The 17,451-nt window shown below is 49.4% G+C and overlaps 1 protein-coding gene across 10 annotated transcripts in view; it reads left to right on the top strand.

The window, feature by feature from the left end:
• The window catches only part of ADGRB1 (adhesion G protein-coupled receptor B1), a 285,345-nt gene that overhangs the window by 179,088 nt on the left and 88,806 nt on the right, over window positions 1-17,451 (top strand). For 8 of the 10 annotated variants that reach the window (XM_027900132.1, XM_027900130.1, XM_027900125.1 and 5 more), the window contains one exon: window positions 16,815-16,956. In XM_027900132.1, the coding sequence (XP_027755933.1) occupies window positions 16,815-16,956 (142 nt within the window). The remainder of the gene's footprint in view (window positions 1-16,814; window positions 16,957-17,451) is intronic. The other 2 variants (XM_027900131.1, XM_027900124.1) reach the window with 1 other exon arrangement.

Below are 17,451 nucleotides of genomic sequence, written 5' to 3'. Positions count from 1 at the left end.
AAAGGAAAGGAGAAAAAAAAAGGAAAGGAAAGGGAAAAAAGAGAAGAGAAGAGAGAAGAGAAGAGAAGAGAAGAGAAGAGAAGAGAAGAGAAGAGAAGAGAAGAGAAGAGAAGAGAAGAGAGAAGAGAAGAGAAGAGAAAAAAGAAAAGAAAAGAAAAGAAAAGAAAAGAAAAGAAAAGAAAAGAAAAGAAAAGAAAAGAAAAGAAAAGAAAAGAAAAGAAAAGAAAAGAAAAGAAAAGAAAAGAAAAGAAAAGAAAAGAAAAGGAAAAGAAAAGAAAAAAGAAAAGAAAAGTCAAATCCACTTCCTGGGTTTCTTAGTGAACACTCTGTCCTTTCTGCTCCCAGGTGTGCAGAGATACAGCAGGATGGGGAGGAGAAAGCTTAATGTATAAATATTGGTGGAAATAGGTTTCCACCAGTTTGCATCTCTGCGAGGCATTTTCATTAGTAGAAAATGGGTTTAAAAGGTTTTTTGATAGCAATCCCTCTTTGCATGAGGTCCAGAGGGGCTGGCAGAGGGTTTGGTTACCAGCACAGCTTCGGTTAAATACATTTGCAGCAGCAAAGCTGGGAAATGCCTCCCCCTCCTCCCCCGTGACCTGCTTTCCTGAGGAAGGCACAAGCAGATCCGCGTCTCTCCACTCAGCACCTGCTCCTTGTTCCTGCTCCGTGCACACTGCTGGGGTGCTGTGTCTGCAGGTCAGGCACGTCCTCCCTCCCAGACAGATCCATTGGCAGGGCAGAGCAGGAATCAGAGCAGGGCAGGCCTGACTCCAGTCCCCCTACCCTCATAGAACCATCTCGGGCTGGCACGGCGGGGAAAATCTCCCGGCAAGGAAAAAAAAAAAAAAACAAAACCTCTGCCAGCTTTGCAGCTCTGCGGCTTGGTTTGTGTTTTCTCCTCCTTGCCTGTCCGGCCACGCTTTTTCCCCGAGGCTGGAGGGGGGAAAGTTTGCCCTGCTGCTCTCCAGTTCCACTGCAATCCTGAGCTTTGCTGCATCCCTGCACCCTCCCTTGCTGCCGCGCCTGCCAAACTGTGACAAGGTACCATTCCCGGCAGCGTGGCTTGGAGAAGAGAGAGCGATCCAGCTTGAATCCAGCTGCCTCAGTGCTGCTCTGTTCCCGTCCCTCCTCAGGCATCTCACCCTCTCCCTCTGACTGAGTTCTGCCCACCAGGGAGATGTTTACATCGACCAACACCCCCCGGTGAGAAAACATCTGATCAGCACCCTGGAGGGCTGGGAATGGCTTGTTCAAGGAGAGAGGGCAGCACGATCTTAAACATCAGCATTTATTTATTAGCTTTTACTCAGCCACGAGTGCTCCAGCCCCCTCACTGCATTAGCATCATCTTGATTTCCCACAGGTTTCCAACTCTTCTGCTCCGTGTAAATCCAAAGCAAAACCTCCAGATTCCTTCCTACACCCACGTTAAGTCAAGGCAGAAATCACACTGGTCCCATCGGAGTGGGATTTTGAGGTTTGCTTTGCATTTTATTTACCCCCCACCCCCCACCCCAAACCCGTAAAGAACCAGCATTTAATGTGACAGGACATTTATAGTGGCCATAGGCACAGCATAGCAATGAGGAGGTGGTGAGCAGTGGTGCAGCATCCCTGATCCAGGATCCAAACGACCTTCAGGAACGGGCAGATGTTGCTTTCCGAAATTGAAGCTGGGAACGAGGGAGGCATTTCCACCCCATTCCAGGAGCTGCCAGCTCTGCTTCACTTGGCTGCTCTGCTTCCATGAAGTGCTCATTTTGTGGAGTGCAGAGGAAAAGGAGGCCAAAGGGAAAGGAAGTAGCGAAGGAAAGCACCAGCAGAGGAAAAAAAAAGCGCAGCTGAGCTCACATGAACTAAACCTTCTCGTCCTCAGACCTGCACCCCGTGTGTGTTTGTGTGTGTGTGCACTTGCCTCTTGCTGCTCTCTCAGCTCCAAATCACTCCTTGGGTCTGACTCAGAGCTCTCTGATGTCCAGCTGCAGCCTTGAAGTTCATTTTGGCTTTAATTGTGGTGTCTCCCTGAGGTTCTGATCGTGGGACAACTGTGCCAGTGGCAACAAGGCTCAAAGTTCTGCTGGGTTGGACCATGACAGACGGGTTAAGACAGCCAGGTTGTGGCTGCCCCACCCCTGGGAGGGTTCCTGCTCAGGTTGGATGGGGCTTGGAGCAACCTGGTCGAGTTGAAGACATCTCTGCTCGTCTCTTTAAACCAACCCAAACCACTCCCTGCTTCTACTGTGGTCATTAACATGTCTGTATCACCCAGGGGAGCCTTTCAGAATGTTCGAAACACATGCTGAAAAGGTTTCAGGGTTTCAAAAAATGAAACCCCACAACTTCAGGAAGGACATGGAGGGGCTTGAGCAGGTGCAGAGAAGAGCAACGAGGCTGGGGAAGGGTCTGTGAGGAGAGGCTGAGGGAGCTGGGGGAGGCTCAGCCTGGAGATGAGAAGGCTCAGGGGAGACTTCAGCACTCTCTGCAACTCCTTGAAAGGAGTGGAGGCTGAGGAGGGTGGGTTTCTGCTCCCAGGACAAGGGGACACAGCCCTGAGCTGTGCCAGGGCAGGGTTAGCTTGGATATCAAGAAGAAGTTCTTTCCAGGAGAGGGCTCAGCCCTTGGGATGGGCTGCCCAGGGAGGGGGTGGAGTCCCCGTCCCTGGGGGTGCTGAAGCAGAGCCTGGACGTGGCACTCGGTGCCATGGGCTGGGTGCCAAGGTGTGGTTGGGGCACGGCTTGGACTCGACGCTCTCAGGGGTCTTTTCCAACCCAGCTGATTCTGTGACCCCCATCCAGTCCCTCCACCTCCCCCCTCCTTGCTCTCACGGGAACGAGGTCTGGGATGCTCCACTGGAAAATGTGAGTGGCTCGTGCTAAAAGGAGGTGGCATCCCATGAGCGACCTTTCTCCCGGCGATCCCGGAGCTGGGATGTGCAGTGGTGCAAACTCCTAATGTGCCATGATGGGACGAGCATCCTCTGCACCCAGAGCTCGAGCCCAAGGGGGACCTGCTCCGCCTGCTGCAGTTTGACGGGGATGTTTGCTGAGCTCTCTTGCTCTGGGCTGTGAAGAGCCAGGTGTGAAAGGTGCACTCCCACTCCCAGCTCACCCACCGTTCCTTTGGAGTCGTTCGGCAGGGGGTAAATTAGGACATGGTCAGTGAGCAGACAGCCCCAAAGGGCTCAGCAGCTCCTCTGGCTTCAGAATCATTTCAAAATACCCCCCCGAATTTGTTTGGACAATGCCAAGCCCTTCTCAGATGACTGCTTGCATCCCATCTCTTTTACCTCAGCCAACACAGGACTTGCAGGTTTTTTGGGTGATTGCTTTTCCTCTGCTTTTAATGCCCCTTCTCAGCTGGAAACATCGGGGTGTGAGGCCACCCAGAGTTCTTAGGTCCAGATATAGCTGCTGTGATCCAGTTGCATCTGTGAATACTCTGTTCTTAGGAGATTTGCGTGGGTTTTGTGAAGTGCATTGAAGTAATTTGTACCTTTAAAGGGCTGCCTCTCCCTCTTGGTTACGGTTAATCTTTAATCCAGCATCTTCATCTTTGCCTGCAGCACCTTAATTTGGCTTCTTGATTTAATTTCTTTTACCGTCTGCTACCTCCTCCTATTCCCAGCCCCTCTGTCATCTGCCTGATTTATTTTTCTTTGTCTCTTTATCTGCCAGCCCTGTGCTCAGCCATTAAAATGTTCTGATTTAGGTTTCTGAGAAGCAGCACACCCTGGAGCTGCTGTTTTGGTAGCAGGAGAGCCATCCTTCTTCCCAACCTGCCCCTGGGGCCTCCTGTACTCTCTGAGACGGGGCTGGGACATTGGCAGCATTTGGGAAGTGCTGCTGCAGGTACACAAGAGCCAGGCTGGCTGTGTCTGCCTCCCTGACTTTGCCATTCAAAGTTGGGAAGAGCATCAGGATGGATTGGGCCATTTCAGAGAGGGGGAGGCTGAAAAACAGGGAGCACAAAGTGAGGAGATCTGGAACCACAGCTGGGATTTGCAGGCTCTTTCTTCAGAGCTAACAACACACTTCTCTCTTCCTCATTCCTTTCAGCCACATGCAACAGCAGTTTCGGGTTCAAAATTGCCCAAGACGGGCAATCCTGCCACTGCCAGGGTTTGGTGTGAGCAAACCCTGACCATCTGCTTTCCCTGACCATCTGTCTGTCTTCAGGACAAGAGGGCTCGGTCTCAAGCTGTGCCAGGGGAGGTTTAGGTTGGATGTCAGGAAGAAATTCTTTCCAGAGAGAGGGATCAGCCACTGGAATGGGCTGCCCAGGGAGGGGGTGGATTCTCCATCCCTGGAGGTGTTTAAGGACAGACTGGATGTGGCATCAGTGCCACGGGCTGGGAACCACGGCGGGGTTGGATCAAGGCTTGGACTTGATGATCTCAGATGTTTTTTCCAACCTGGCTGATTCTGTGATTCTGAGATTCTGTGATTCTGCTCCCCTGAGCTCTGGCTCAGGGCTCGTGTGGAGCTCTGAGTCCCTTCAGGCTCTGCTGGGATCATCCAAGAAGCTGGAAGTGCTGCACAAGTGAACAGGACACAGATCCTGGGAATATCTGAGGCAGTCTGACCATACCCTGAGGAGGAAGTGGGATATCTCCTCCCAGGTGTTTGCATTGCTCTCCCTGCCTTTAATCCGAGTGCATTTGTACATCCTTGAGGAGCCAAAGGGAGCGCTTCCAGCTTGTTAACTGCTGGCTGCAATGTCCTACATTTCTTTTGGCATCTGGTACATTCAGCAAAAGCACTTACTACCTTGTTTCCCCATTCTTCCCAGGCCTCCCTTCCCGTGGGATTTGAGCATGGAGCTATGATGTCCAGGTGTGGGAAGCAGCGTGTTGTGCTAATGTGCTGGATTCCTGGGGGGATTTTCCCCGAAATGTTTTTCGGTACACACGACAAAGCTGCTGCTTCTCACTTTGGTGGGTTGGACATTTTTTTTTGCTGTGTAACCAGGAAGCTTTTCCAGCTTCTCAGAAATGACTGGGGGAGGATGATTGGCTCCTGTTCAAGGCAGGGAATGAGGATTGCCTGGACCACCTATGGGTTAATGCCCGGTGTGGAGCCGCATCCTTTTCTGAACACAAAAGCAAAGTCCCATCTTTTGGACCGTAATCCAGTTTGAGAGGGAATAACTGAATAACCAGCCATGGCACCCCATGGAAACTGGGAAATTTGGAAAGCTAGGAAAGTGAGCTGAGTAACTTTTGTGTCCATCTGGAAGGTACACTCTGCTAAAACAGGCACATCCAGGAGGGTCACGCAGGGTGGTGCAACGAGTCGGTGACAGCTCCCTGAGCACAGCCCTGGCTCCTCTTCCTGCTCTGCACGACCTGCCACGACATTTCCATGCCATCTCTCTAGTCAAGGACACCCCAGGAGCTGCCCCTGGAGAAAACCATCCTGCAAAGCCTGGACAAGCAGCTGGGAATGTCAGGTGGGGGTGGGAGGGAGGCAGATCCATCACTCACTGGTTTCACCTTGTCCTCTGCTGGAAAGGTGCCCTTTATGATAATGAGGGCAGCCGTCCTACTGCTCATCCTTCCACTCCCCTTTTGTCCCAGGGAGACACTTCCCTTCGCTCAGGAAAGCCAACTTCAGAAGGTCCCAACCCCTGTTTCCAAACACTTGCACAGCAGCTCCTGGTTTCACCTTTTTCCCAAGGTGCTCCTGATGCCTAATGAATTTAGGCAACACAGGGTTGAGTCACCATCCCTGCAGGGATTTAACTGATGTGTGGATGTGGCACTTGGGGACATGATGTGGCACTTGGGGACGTGGTTTAGTGGTGGATTTGTCAGTGCTGTGTTAACAGCTGCACTCAATGATCTTAAAGGTCTTTTTCAACCCAAACAATTCAATGATTCTCTGGTTTTTATTGTTCTGATACTCTGGTGAGTCAGAAAAGATCCAGTGGAGCAACTTTGCCCTCAAACGAATCTTACTTACTAGATTTATCTGTAATCTCATATAATTTTAACTTTATTTTACTTATTAATCATAATTATAAATCTTATTTGTAATCTTATTTATAACTCCTATTCTAGGAGTTATAGCCTGGACTTCTTACACTGGAGGGATCCCAGAAATCCTGTAAAGGTGCTTTTAGCTCTGGATAAAAATAACAAATTTAAGAGCAGGGGCCGAAGTCTTGGATGGATAAAATGTTGATCTGTTTTGTAAATAAACTATCTGAAAGGAGGTTGTAGTGGGGGGGGGGGGGAGTGTCAGGCTCTGCCTGGGTAATAAATGACAGGACAAGAGGAAAGGGACTCAGTTTGCACCAGGGGAGACTTGAACTGGATATTAGGGGGAAATTCTTGCCAAAAAGGATTGTGAAGGATTGGAACAGGCTGCCCAGGGAAGTGGTGGAGTCACCATCGCTGGGAGTGTTCAAAACACATCTGGATGTTGCACTTGAGGTCATGGTTTAGTGGGTGAACGTGGTGGTGGTGCTTGGGTGATGCTTGGACCTGGTGGTCTTAAAGGTCTTTCCCAACCTTAATTATTGTATGATTTTATGAAAGTAGTTCAAGGTCATCTTCTGCAGTCACTGACAGATGAGCCAACCTGGTGATAGCAGTGTTTGCAGTGTAGATAAATCTGAGAATTCTTTTTCTTTTCTTCCTTAAAGCCATGAAGCCATGGGATTACAGAGAGCTGCAGACTTTTCTTTTCCTATTTCACAGGGTTCGACAGAGGAGATTGAAAATGCCATATTTTTAAAGGAAAAAAAAATCCACAAGAAAAAAAAAAGGCTTCCAAAAAAAAAAAAAATCAAATCTCGTGATACTTCAAATCAAATTCCTGATCCTGAGTCGATGCTGTGGAAGAGACCAGATTTGTAATTATTCAGCAACCTCTAGAATTGGGATCATGGAATCATAGAATGGTTTGGGTTGGAAGGGACCTTAAAGATTATCCACTTCCAACCCCCCTGCCATGGGCAGGGACACCTCCCACTATCCCAGGTTGCTCCGAGCCCCATCCAACCTGGCCTTGGACACTTCCAGGGATGGGTCAGGAGGGAATATTTCCCCAGATTCAGTGAGCAGGGACTGTTGAACTGGTTTCCTCTGCAACATTAATATTGTGACACCTCACAGGGACTTTCACATTTGTCTCTGATTTAAAGACCAAGGGCACAAGACCAAGTGCCTTTGGTTTCTCCATTTCTCCTCCAGGTAGTCAATGGTCTCACGTCTTCTGTATCAAAATTTTGGCATTTGTGGCTCCTGTTCAGGACTGTTCAGTGGCTCGTTGGGCAGGGCTGAGGAGTCCTTGGGGGTCCACCCCAATGAAACATCTGTCCTGTGGCCGCCTTTGGAAAGGAAGTTTGGCAGGGAAGCAGATGCAGTTCTGGCAGGAAAACTGCCATCACAGGTCATGGACCCAGTGGCCAAGTTCTTGTCTCCCATCCCACCTTTCCTTGTGCACTGAATCATGGAATAGTTTGGGTTGGAAAGGAACTTAAAGAATATTTTGTTTCCACCCCCCTGCCATGGGCAGGGACACCTTCCACTAGCCCAGGTTGCTCCAAGCCCCGTCCAACCTGGTCTTGGACACTTCCAGGGATGGGACAGCCACAGCTTCTCTGGGCAACCTGTGCTAGGGCCTCCCCACCTTGCCAGAGAGTAGTTTCTTCCCAATATCCCATCTAAACCTTCCCTCTGTATCCCCCAAGCCCCATCCAACCTGTACTTGACTGAGGCAGGTCCTTGGAGACCAAGGCATGGGGCAAGTTTCACCTACAGGTGATGTCTGGCTCCTGGTCCTCTTCTGGAGCTGGTGAAAACAGAGATGAAAAAAAGGGGGAAAGTCCTCCTTAATTATCAACCACAGCCTCTGGATTCCAAACTGCAGAGGCCAAAGCCCAGGAGGCTGATGATGGTGGGAAGCTCTGAGCTCCCTCTCCGGTGGGATGGCCTGATGAGAGTCATTAGGGCTCAGCATCAGCTGTACTTCTGGTGCCTGAAAAGATTATCTCCAGAGGATCTTACGGGTATTTAGTCAGCCATATGCTTTATTTCAATGGTAATATGTATTTTTTTGTGCCTTTTAACAGTGTTTATGTTAATTAAGGCTTCAGATTGGATGCTGCATATGGGCTGTTCCTTTCTTTTATTTTTTTTTTTTCTGGGGCTAATTTGCAGATAGAAACCAACCTTGTCCCCTGCAAAATGCTCTAATTCAGTTATCTGTAATTATGGATTCACAGCTGGGGAAAGATCTTGCATTTCACCTCCTTATAACTTTGTCTTCCTGTCCCTCTTTCTCCCACGCACAAAAAGAAAATCCCAAACACTTCCTACAGGTCACCAATGTTTTCTTAAGTCACTCTTTTCTTAATTTTGCTTGTGTCACTTCTAAAGTAAATCACCCCAAACCACCTTGAATTAGGGGTTTCTGAAAAAAAGAAAATTAAATTAATATCCCTGCTCTGATTTCATTTTCCTTGCACCAAGCAAATGGATCAATAGTAGGCTTTTCTTTTTTTTTTTTTTTTCCCTCCTTTTTTCCACTTTCATTGTTTTTCATTAATTTAATAATAGTTGTTAATCTGATTATTGATCCTTTCAAACTGACAGAAAATGGTTCTGTTCAGTGCCAGGTCTGTGCTGTTGGGGTAGAGGTGAAAAAAAAGGGCATCAGTGCCAAGCAAAGCTCCTGAGACTGAGCCATCTCAGTGAAGTTTTATAGTGGCTCAAAAGACCTGTTGGGTTTTTTTTTTTTCCTTTCTGTGAAGAAACCAGGAAACCCAGCACAGGGTGTAGGGGTGTATTTATTGACTCTTTACTCCAAATACCAGAGCTCTATCAGTGCCCTCTCACAGCTCTGCATCCATTTGCATCTCCTTTGTGGGCCTCTCATGGAATGGTTTGGGTTGGAAAGAACCTTAAAGATCATCCAGTTCCAAGGGCAGGGACACCTTCCACTATCCCAGGTTGCTCCAAGCCCTGTCCAGCCTGGCCTTGGACACTTCCAGGGATGGGGCAGCCCCAGCTTCTCTGGACAATCTTTGGCAGTGTCTCAACACCCTCACTGGAAAAAGTTTCTTCCTTAAATATAGCTTGAATGTCCCTTCTTTTAGTTTAAAGCCATTCCCCTTGTCCTGTCCCTCCATCCCTTGTCCCCAGTCCCTCCCCAGCTCTCCTGGAGCCCCTTTTGTCCATGGAAGGGGCTCCAAGGTCTCCCTGGAGTTTCCCTTCTCCAGGCTGGGCATTCCCAGCTCTCCCAGCCTGTCTCCAGAGCAGAGGGGTTCCAGCTCTTGGAGCATCTCTGTGGCCTCCTCTGGACTCATCCCAACAGGTCCATGTTGTTCCTGAGCTGAGGATCCCAGAGCTGGGCACAGAATTCCAGGTGGGATTTCAGCAGAGCACAGCAGAGGGGGAGAATCGTCTCCCCCAACACTCTGGAAATGCAGCTCAGGACAGGTTGGCTTTCTTCCCTTTGAGCTAAATGAGGTTGATGACACTTGATTTCTTTAACTGAGTGCAGGAAAATTGCTGGACAATCAGTTGCTCCACTGGAGCTTCAGATTTCGGGTTGGGTTCACGTGGATTTACCAAACCAGTGCTACACTTTGAATTCAGAGATGTGCAAGTTCAGGATTTTTCCAGGAGAATCAGTTTTGCTCCAGTGGCCAGAACTGACTTGCTGGATGTGTGAGATGTCCCACAGGATTTTCAGTGGCATAACTGAGAGTTCAGCCCAGCTTTGAATCAGTGGATTGATCACAGGAAGGGAAAATTATCTCTTGGATAACAGGATGACCCTTGTGAAACGGTTTTGCTGGTTGTATTTAGTCCTTAGGAAGGTCTAACCAAACTAACCAAAACACGATCGCTGCTTTGGTACTGAGGGTGTCCAAAACATCCTGAGCAGCTGGAGTGTTAAAGATTGATTTAAACCCATATTTGAAATAATATTTAATTAATTTCTACATTTCCCTCTCTGTCACGAGATGCTTTGTGACTGTTTCAGCAGCCAATCAAAGATTTATTTTATTTTACTTTATTTTTAATCAGCCTTTTTTTTTTTTTTTTTTTTTTTTTTCAAAAGGTACAAACCTTTTCATGTCCCTTTTTTCCTGGGAAACCATCCACTTGTTAATTCAACCCTGCAGAATGACTCCAACACATTTTCTGCAGAGGAATGATTGCAGATCTTTTTGTGTCCTGGGCTATTGTGTGGAGCCAAAGTGTTTGAAAGGAGCTTGGGGGCAGCCTTTGGCTGGAAATGAAAATTGCTTTTGGGAATCCCACAAAAAGGATTAACTTTGACTTCATCTCTGGTTTGTTCTCCAAATTAATAATTAGTCGGCCAGCTGGAGCTGTGCCAAGGGCTCACAAGACCTGCCTGGTTAGTGAAGGGGGAATGGCCCATGTGAGGCAAGAAGTGTCAGAGAACCAAGGGATGGTTGAGGTTGGAAGAAACTCCCAGAGATCCCTTGTGTTATTTAAGTCTCAAATCTCTACCCCCCCCATTTTAAAGCTCCTCTCTCTGACCCAATCCACGCCCCTTCCCCCAACAAAAGCTCCCGGTTTGTGCAGATTCCTCCTCAGAGCAGCGTTTCTCTTGGAGAAGAGTCCTTAAGCACGTGCTTAGCTCCTGTTTAAATCCACAAAGCAGTGCTTAATTGCTTTTTCCCCATCAAGGGCTCAAATAACGTTGTAACATACGGTGGAACATCTCCTTGTGCAGCGTGGCTGGAATTAACACTGGAGCTAAATCTGACCACAGACATCAAGAGACACAACCAGCTTGTCAGGTTTCCTGCTGAACCTCTCCCCAGTATGAGGGTTTTTACACCAGTCTGGTTCGGGGATTTCCACAACTCCTCTCTTGTAATCAGCCTCACTACGCCCTGCTCTGATATTCTGCCCACGTTTTTCCCTTTAGTAGAGTTTCCTCTTTCTTCCCTCCACCCCTGAGACTGCCTCAGAAATAATTCTGCTTCCTTATTAGCGTACCTGGATTCAATATTTGTGAATAACTCACATCCTGCTCTTTTCCTTTGCCTCTGAGCTGTGAACGTGAGTTTCCCACTACAAACCCAGTGTATTTTTCTGCAGAATCAAAGGCTTTTCTTCTGCTATGCAGATGAAGCCTGAACACACTGGCAGGCACACACATGCATGTCCCTCCCCTCATGTACCTGCTCATTAATATCCCATTTTCTTCTGCAGCTTTTAATCAGGTCCATGATGGATGTATTTTACATTCAGATACAAAACGTGACCTTTTAAAATATATCTGGTTTGTCATTTGAACTTATCCCTGTGAAAATCATCTTTATGCTACAAAACTCAGTGTTTAGGATTTCAGGTCTGCCCTAAACTGTGAGGCTTCGTGTAAAAATTGGTGGTTGAACCTTACCCTACCTGGGCAGGATGGGATCTGCATCCAGCAAGGCTGAAACTCCCTCAGGTGCGTTTCCCTGGACCATGGAGAGATGCCATGAGACCTCTCTCAGCGGCATTCCATGTGTCATCTGCAGCAGATGTTGCTGGACAAGCTCAGACGCTCAGGAACCATGAGTGGGACCACCCCAAAAAAAATCACAAGATTGACATCATTGTGAGACCCCACCTGGAACTCGTGTCCAGCCCTGGTGTCTCCAACATCAGGAGGATGTGGAGCTGCTGGATGAGTCCAGAGGAGGCCACAGGGATGCTCCAAGGGCTGGGACTCCCAGCTGATGGATCAGGTTGCCCTTGGGATGGGGCAATGCCCAAGAAACCTTTTGCTGAAGACTGATCTTAACCTGCCCCTTGGTGGCACACGGGCAGGGAGGAGGGGCTGGGGGCTCTTCTCTTCTGCATCTGGGTTCTCCCAACCCATCTCCCAGCTACAACATCCCAAAAAGGTGCAGAGGTGTTCCTATCAAAGGGAATGCAGGGCAGCTGGGAAGAGGTAATTAGGCAGATTTGCAACGAGGAAGGGAAGGATGAAAGAGAAGTTATTCTTCTGAGGGGATTAAAACCAGAGGAATGGACACGCTCTTTGGAGCATTTGAGTAGTTCAATGGCTGGTAATAACTAATTAATTAATAATCACTGGTAGGAATGAGGGCCAGACTTTCATTTTCTATTAAATGGCGTGGTTGGACTTATTCTGAGGTGATTTACACCAAGTTCCTGACTCAGCACATCCACAGCACCCATCCTGGACGTGATTTATAGCGGCTTCTAAAGTAAAAACTGGATGGCTTTGATCCAATTGATTTCTTTGAGTCCAACTCAGGATAAGTAAGCAGGCACCAGACCAGCTCTTTGAAGAGCAAAGGGTGGTTATTATAATTTTTAATTATATTTTTTTTTTTGCCTCGATATCTCTCTGTGCGCTTTCTCTCTGCATCTAGAAATGGATATCAGGCCAGTGCCAAGTGCCAAGCGTGGCTTTGGCCCCGGATAGATTTTATCCTGATCTTGCATTCAGTGCTGTGCTGTCAGCTTTTCTGCCATGGGAGTCGGAGACCAAGAGCAGCATCCAGGGAGAGCTATTTGCTTTCTGATACTTTCCCTGGAGTTTCCTGTTCTCATCGTTTCTCTGATTTATTTTCCCTTTTTTTTATTATTTTTTTCCCTCACTTTTTTTATTTTTTCCTTTGCGTGAGGTTTACTTGAGTTGATGTCTGGCCCAGATCTGTCCTAGTCTACTTTGAAAGCTGGGAAATGAGTAAAGCTGGACTTTGGGATGGGAAGTGATGTTGAGGCAAATGTTTTCACACTTCTGATGGCAGCTGAGGTTCCTTGGGGCAGGGGGGTGTCTGTGGGTGTGCACAGACCTGATGGTTTCAGCAGCAGAGCTCTTGAGCATTTCTGCTTGGTGTGAAAGGCTGCAAAGTTGAGGAATGAGTTGAGGATAAAAGGCTAGGCTGGGAGAGCTGGGCTTGGTCAGTCTAAAGGAAAAAAAAAAGGCTCTGGGGAGACCTTAGAGCCTCTTCCAGTGCCTAAAGGGGCTCCAGGAGAGCTGGAGAGGGACTTTGGGAAAGGAATGGAGGGACAGGAGAAAGAGGAATGGGTTTAAACTGCCAGAGGGCAGGGTTGGATTAAATATTTGGAAGAAATTATTCCCTGTGAGGGCAGTGAGGTCCTGGCACAGGTTGCCCAGAGAAGCTGTGGCTGCCCCATCCCTGGAAGTGTCCAAGGCCAGGTTGGATGGGGCTTGGAGCACCCTGGGCTAGTGGAAGGTGTCCCTGCCCATGGCAGGAGGGTGGAACTGGATGATCTTGAAGGTCCCATCCTGCCCAAACCATTCTGTGATTCTTTAATACAAATTAAAAGCTTAAAAAATATAAGACAGGGAAAAAAAAAAAAGAAAAGGTGTAAGAATTTTATTCTTCAGAATGGTGAAAATTAATAAAAAGGAAAATTTAGAGTCTACTAAAACCAAAATAAATCCTAACGGTATTGGTTTGTTACTAGCTGGAAATGACAGATTTATTTATAATAATGCAGAAATTTCAATAAACTCCTGTATTCTGTAATTGGAAGAGAGCCTGGTTACTTAATCCACATCCCAGGCTAATGAAATACTTGTCATTACAGCAGCAGCTTGAACACATGCTATACATCATCTAATAAAGTGAGATGTGTGGAAGAGAAACAAGACAGAGCAATTTTGTGTGCAAGGATTTTAAAAGAGCTGGTTTAAGACTAATTGGGGATCATTGCTCTTCAGGAAAAGAAAGGTGGAAGGAGTCCCAAAATCTGGAGAGAGGAGAATGTGCCTGTAAGAGCAGCAGCCTCACATCTGTCTTAGGCACAGTAACACAACGTCTGATGGAGGATCCAAAAATTAGGGGATTGTGGGTAATATTATGATTATAATTGAATAATAGCACGCTCATTAAAACAGAGGAATTAATAGCAATCAACTTATGGAAAATAGATTTTGTCAAGCTAAATTAACACTTTCTATGAGAAACACAGAGCTGGTTGGTAGAGTCTGAATATTTGTCATTATTTGTACACATCATAAATAGGGCTTTTTTTTTTTTTTTTTTTTTTTTCTGGGTGACAGTGAATAAACAGAACAACTAAATAATGCAGATCTTGGAAATAGGAGCAGCACCTATAGGGGAGTTCAGTTCTCCTCTGGGATTGGCCTTGGAGCTCCCAGTCCCTTCCAAGAAGGATGTTGGTGAATGGCAGAAGGTGGATGGAAGAGACCAGAGAACAATACCAGGACTTGGGCACCTCCAAGAGATGATGTGACTTAGCTCAGCAGGGATCCCCATCCAGGGGAGACAGATTTATATCCTAGAGATGGGTGGACATGGAACAGAATAATGGAATGGTTTGGGTTGGAAGGGACCTTAAAGATTATCCACTTCCAGCCTCCTGCCATGGGCATGGACACCTTCCACCAGCTCAGGTTGCGTCCAACCTGGCCTTGGACACTTCCAGGGATGAGGAGCCCAGACATTTAGTAGGTCCAGACATTTAGAAAGCTCTGGATGAGCACCAGGGGAAAAAAAAAAAAAAAAATGTTCTGTGTGTTGCTGTCAACTCCTACAGATAAATTAATTTGCCTTTTTTTATTATTTTATTATTTTTTTAACCGTGAAAAATGCTTTAATCCAAGCCAGCAGTAATTCAGGAAGGCTCAGTGCCGTGAGGTACACAGGATCTGAGTAGATAATCACACCAGGATCAGTGGGACGTGCTGATGTCCCGTTCCCTGTTGGTTCCCAGCCCGTTCTCCCACGGGCAGGCGAAGGGAGGGCTCCGTCTCGTTGCGTGAGGAGCAGGTCAGTGTGTGTGCACAGAGCCCAGAACCTGCCAAAAACTTGTCTGTAAGTCAGGGCAGTCTGCTGGAGTCAGCAGCACCGAGATGTCCAGGCCATCTGTGACACACCTAAGGCTGCTGAGCAGCTTGGCTCCATCTGGAGCTGCCGTGAGCTCGCTGCCGGCACCGCTCCTCTGAGGATGGTCAGCTGTGGAGAGGGGACATCTCTCACCCATGTCCCCTCAGTGAGGGCATATGGCCCTTTAGCTCTGGCCCCACAGCCTGGCCCAGGCTCCTGTGAAGCCCAGGTTATCCACATGGATCCTGAGCTTCTCCCCAGCCCTCTCATTTTTGCACTTTCTGCATTTGCACTCCGTACGTGGCCGCGTTTCAGGGGAGGAGACTGGACAAGGCACAGGAGCAATGGGTGGAAAGTGACTGTGCTTTTTGGGTGCTGACTGTGCTTTTTGGGTGCTGACTGTGCTTTTTGGGGGATGGCTGTACCCCAGCACGTGAGGCAGAGACTGAGATTCCACTTTTCCCTGGCTTAGCCCTTCTTGCTCACTGAAACAGAAAAGGTTGAGGGGAGAGTTAAGGATGAAAGGCCGGGCTGGGAGAGCTGGGCTTGGTCAGTCTGGAGAAGAAAAAAAGGCTCTGGGAAGACCTTGGAGCCCCTTCCAGTGCCTAAAGGGGCTCCAAGGGAGCTGGAGAGGGACCTGGGACAAGGGATTGGGGGGACAGCACAAGGGGGAATGGTTTCAAATTGTCAGAGGGCAGGGTTGGATTCAATATGGTAATCTCACGTGGAGATGGGGATGCAATAACTTTTCCCGATGAAACCATCCCACCTGTGGGATGTGAAGGCAAACTTCACACGGAGACTGTCCCGCTTATGAGCCCTCCCCCTGCTCTGCTGCTCTTCCCCAGCCTGAAAGGATGTCATGAGAAAGCAGGAACTCTTTGCCTTTGACCTCTTGAGGTCCCTGTGGCCATGAGACAGGAACATCCCTGCCATGCCCAGAGCTCTGGGATGAGGGGGTTCCTGTCCTGGCCTTTGGAGACCCCGGGGCAGAGACAACTGGGAGGGAACAAGGGGAAGGATGGAATCACATATTGGGGTTCATACACATCGATATGGGGTGTTGAGCAGAGGTATGTGGGGGGTGTATGGGATGAGGGACAGGGCTAAGGGGGTGCAAGGAGTATATCAGGTGTGTTGGACAAGTCTGTGGAGTTATGCATCTGTATATGGGATATGTGGTACTGGGCCATAGGGACTGGGGGGGGGATGGGTGCATTTGGGTTGTGTAGGGCAGAGCTGTAGGATTATTTATCCATTTGTGGGGTGTGTCACAAGACTATGGGGTTGTGCATCCACATTATGGGTGCCTGGGAGACAGCCAGAAGGTTGTGCACCCGTGTATGGAGTAAGTGGGAGTGAGCTACAGGGTTAAGGAGGTGTATATGGCACATATGGGAAAGGGCTATAGGGTCATGGAGGTGTATATGGAATATGTGGGAAAGGGCTATAAGGTCAAGGAGGTGTATATTGGGGTACATGGGAAAGGGCTACAGGATTAGGGAGGTGTACATGGGATATATGGGAAAGGGCTGTAGGGTTATGGTGTATGTGGGATAAGTGAGACAGGGTTATAGGAGTAAGGGGGTGTGTATGGGATATGTGGGGCAGCGTTATAGGTTTAGGGAGGTATATATGGGATACGTGGGGCAGGACTGTAGGGTTGGGGAGGTGTATATGGGGACGGTGAGACAGGGCAGCCCGGGGGCTGGAGGAGGGGGATATTCACATGGGCAGGCAGTGATGGAGGGGTCAGACCAGGACCAGGACCCAGGCAGGACTAGAGCTGCAGGTCCGGTGGGATGGGGGTCGGTGAGATGGGGGTCCGATATCCACCCCCCCCCTCCGATCCCCCCGCGGCGCTGTGCCCGCTCCCCGCCCGCCCTGACGGCCGCTCTCTCCCCCTCTCCCCGCTCCGCCGCCCCGTCCCTCCCTCCCTCTCTCCCTCCCTCCCTCCCCGCTCTCCTCTCCTCTCCTCCCTCCAGCAGAGCCTCCGCCTCCGCCTCCCCGCCCGGCGCCTGGTCCTGGCGCGGCTGCCGAACGGTCCCGCTCGACGCCTCCCGGACCAAGTGTCTGTGTGACCGGCTCTCCGCCTTCGCCATCTTAGCCCAGCTCAGCCCCGACATGGTGAGTCCCGCCGAGGGAGGAGCGGAGGGCACGGGGAGGCGAGGGGGGGGGACACACCGGGGGGACAGGGAGAAGGGAAGCGGGACGCGCGGCCGGGATGCAGCGGAGCATCCCCGGGTACCGGCGGGGACGAGCCCCGAGCGCTGCTGCAGTCCGGGGGTCACCGGCACCGTGGCGACACGGCGGGTGGCTTGGCATCGCCCTCCCCCCTTCCCTGCCCGGCCGCCCTTCCTCTCCCCTTCCCCCCCGACCCTGAGCGCGGCTTCGGGGACGCGGCACACACAGACACATCGCGGGTGATGTGCCGCGCTGCGCTCCCCGCGCCCTCCCATCCATCCCTCCATCCCCATCCATCCCTCCATCCCCGCGCCGCGCTTTGGGACGCGGATCCCGCTAAATGTGGGGAGCGACCGGCCCCCGCAGGCGCCTTCGCTCCCGTGGGCTCCCCCACGCACGGGATCTTCGCACGTGTCTTTTTTTTTTTTCTTTTTTTTT

The sequence above is a fragment of the Empidonax traillii genome, unplaced genomic scaffold, assembly GCF_003031625.1.
Source record: "Empidonax traillii isolate 1590-97213 ecotype Southwest subspecies unplaced genomic scaffold, ASM303162v1 scaffold712:size431070, whole genome shotgun sequence".
NCBI classification, from domain to species: domain Eukaryota; kingdom Metazoa; phylum Chordata; class Aves; order Passeriformes; family Tyrannidae; genus Empidonax; species Empidonax traillii.
The sequence above is the reverse complement of the archived record's forward strand: the minus strand, read 5'-3'. Positions and strand labels throughout refer to the sequence as shown.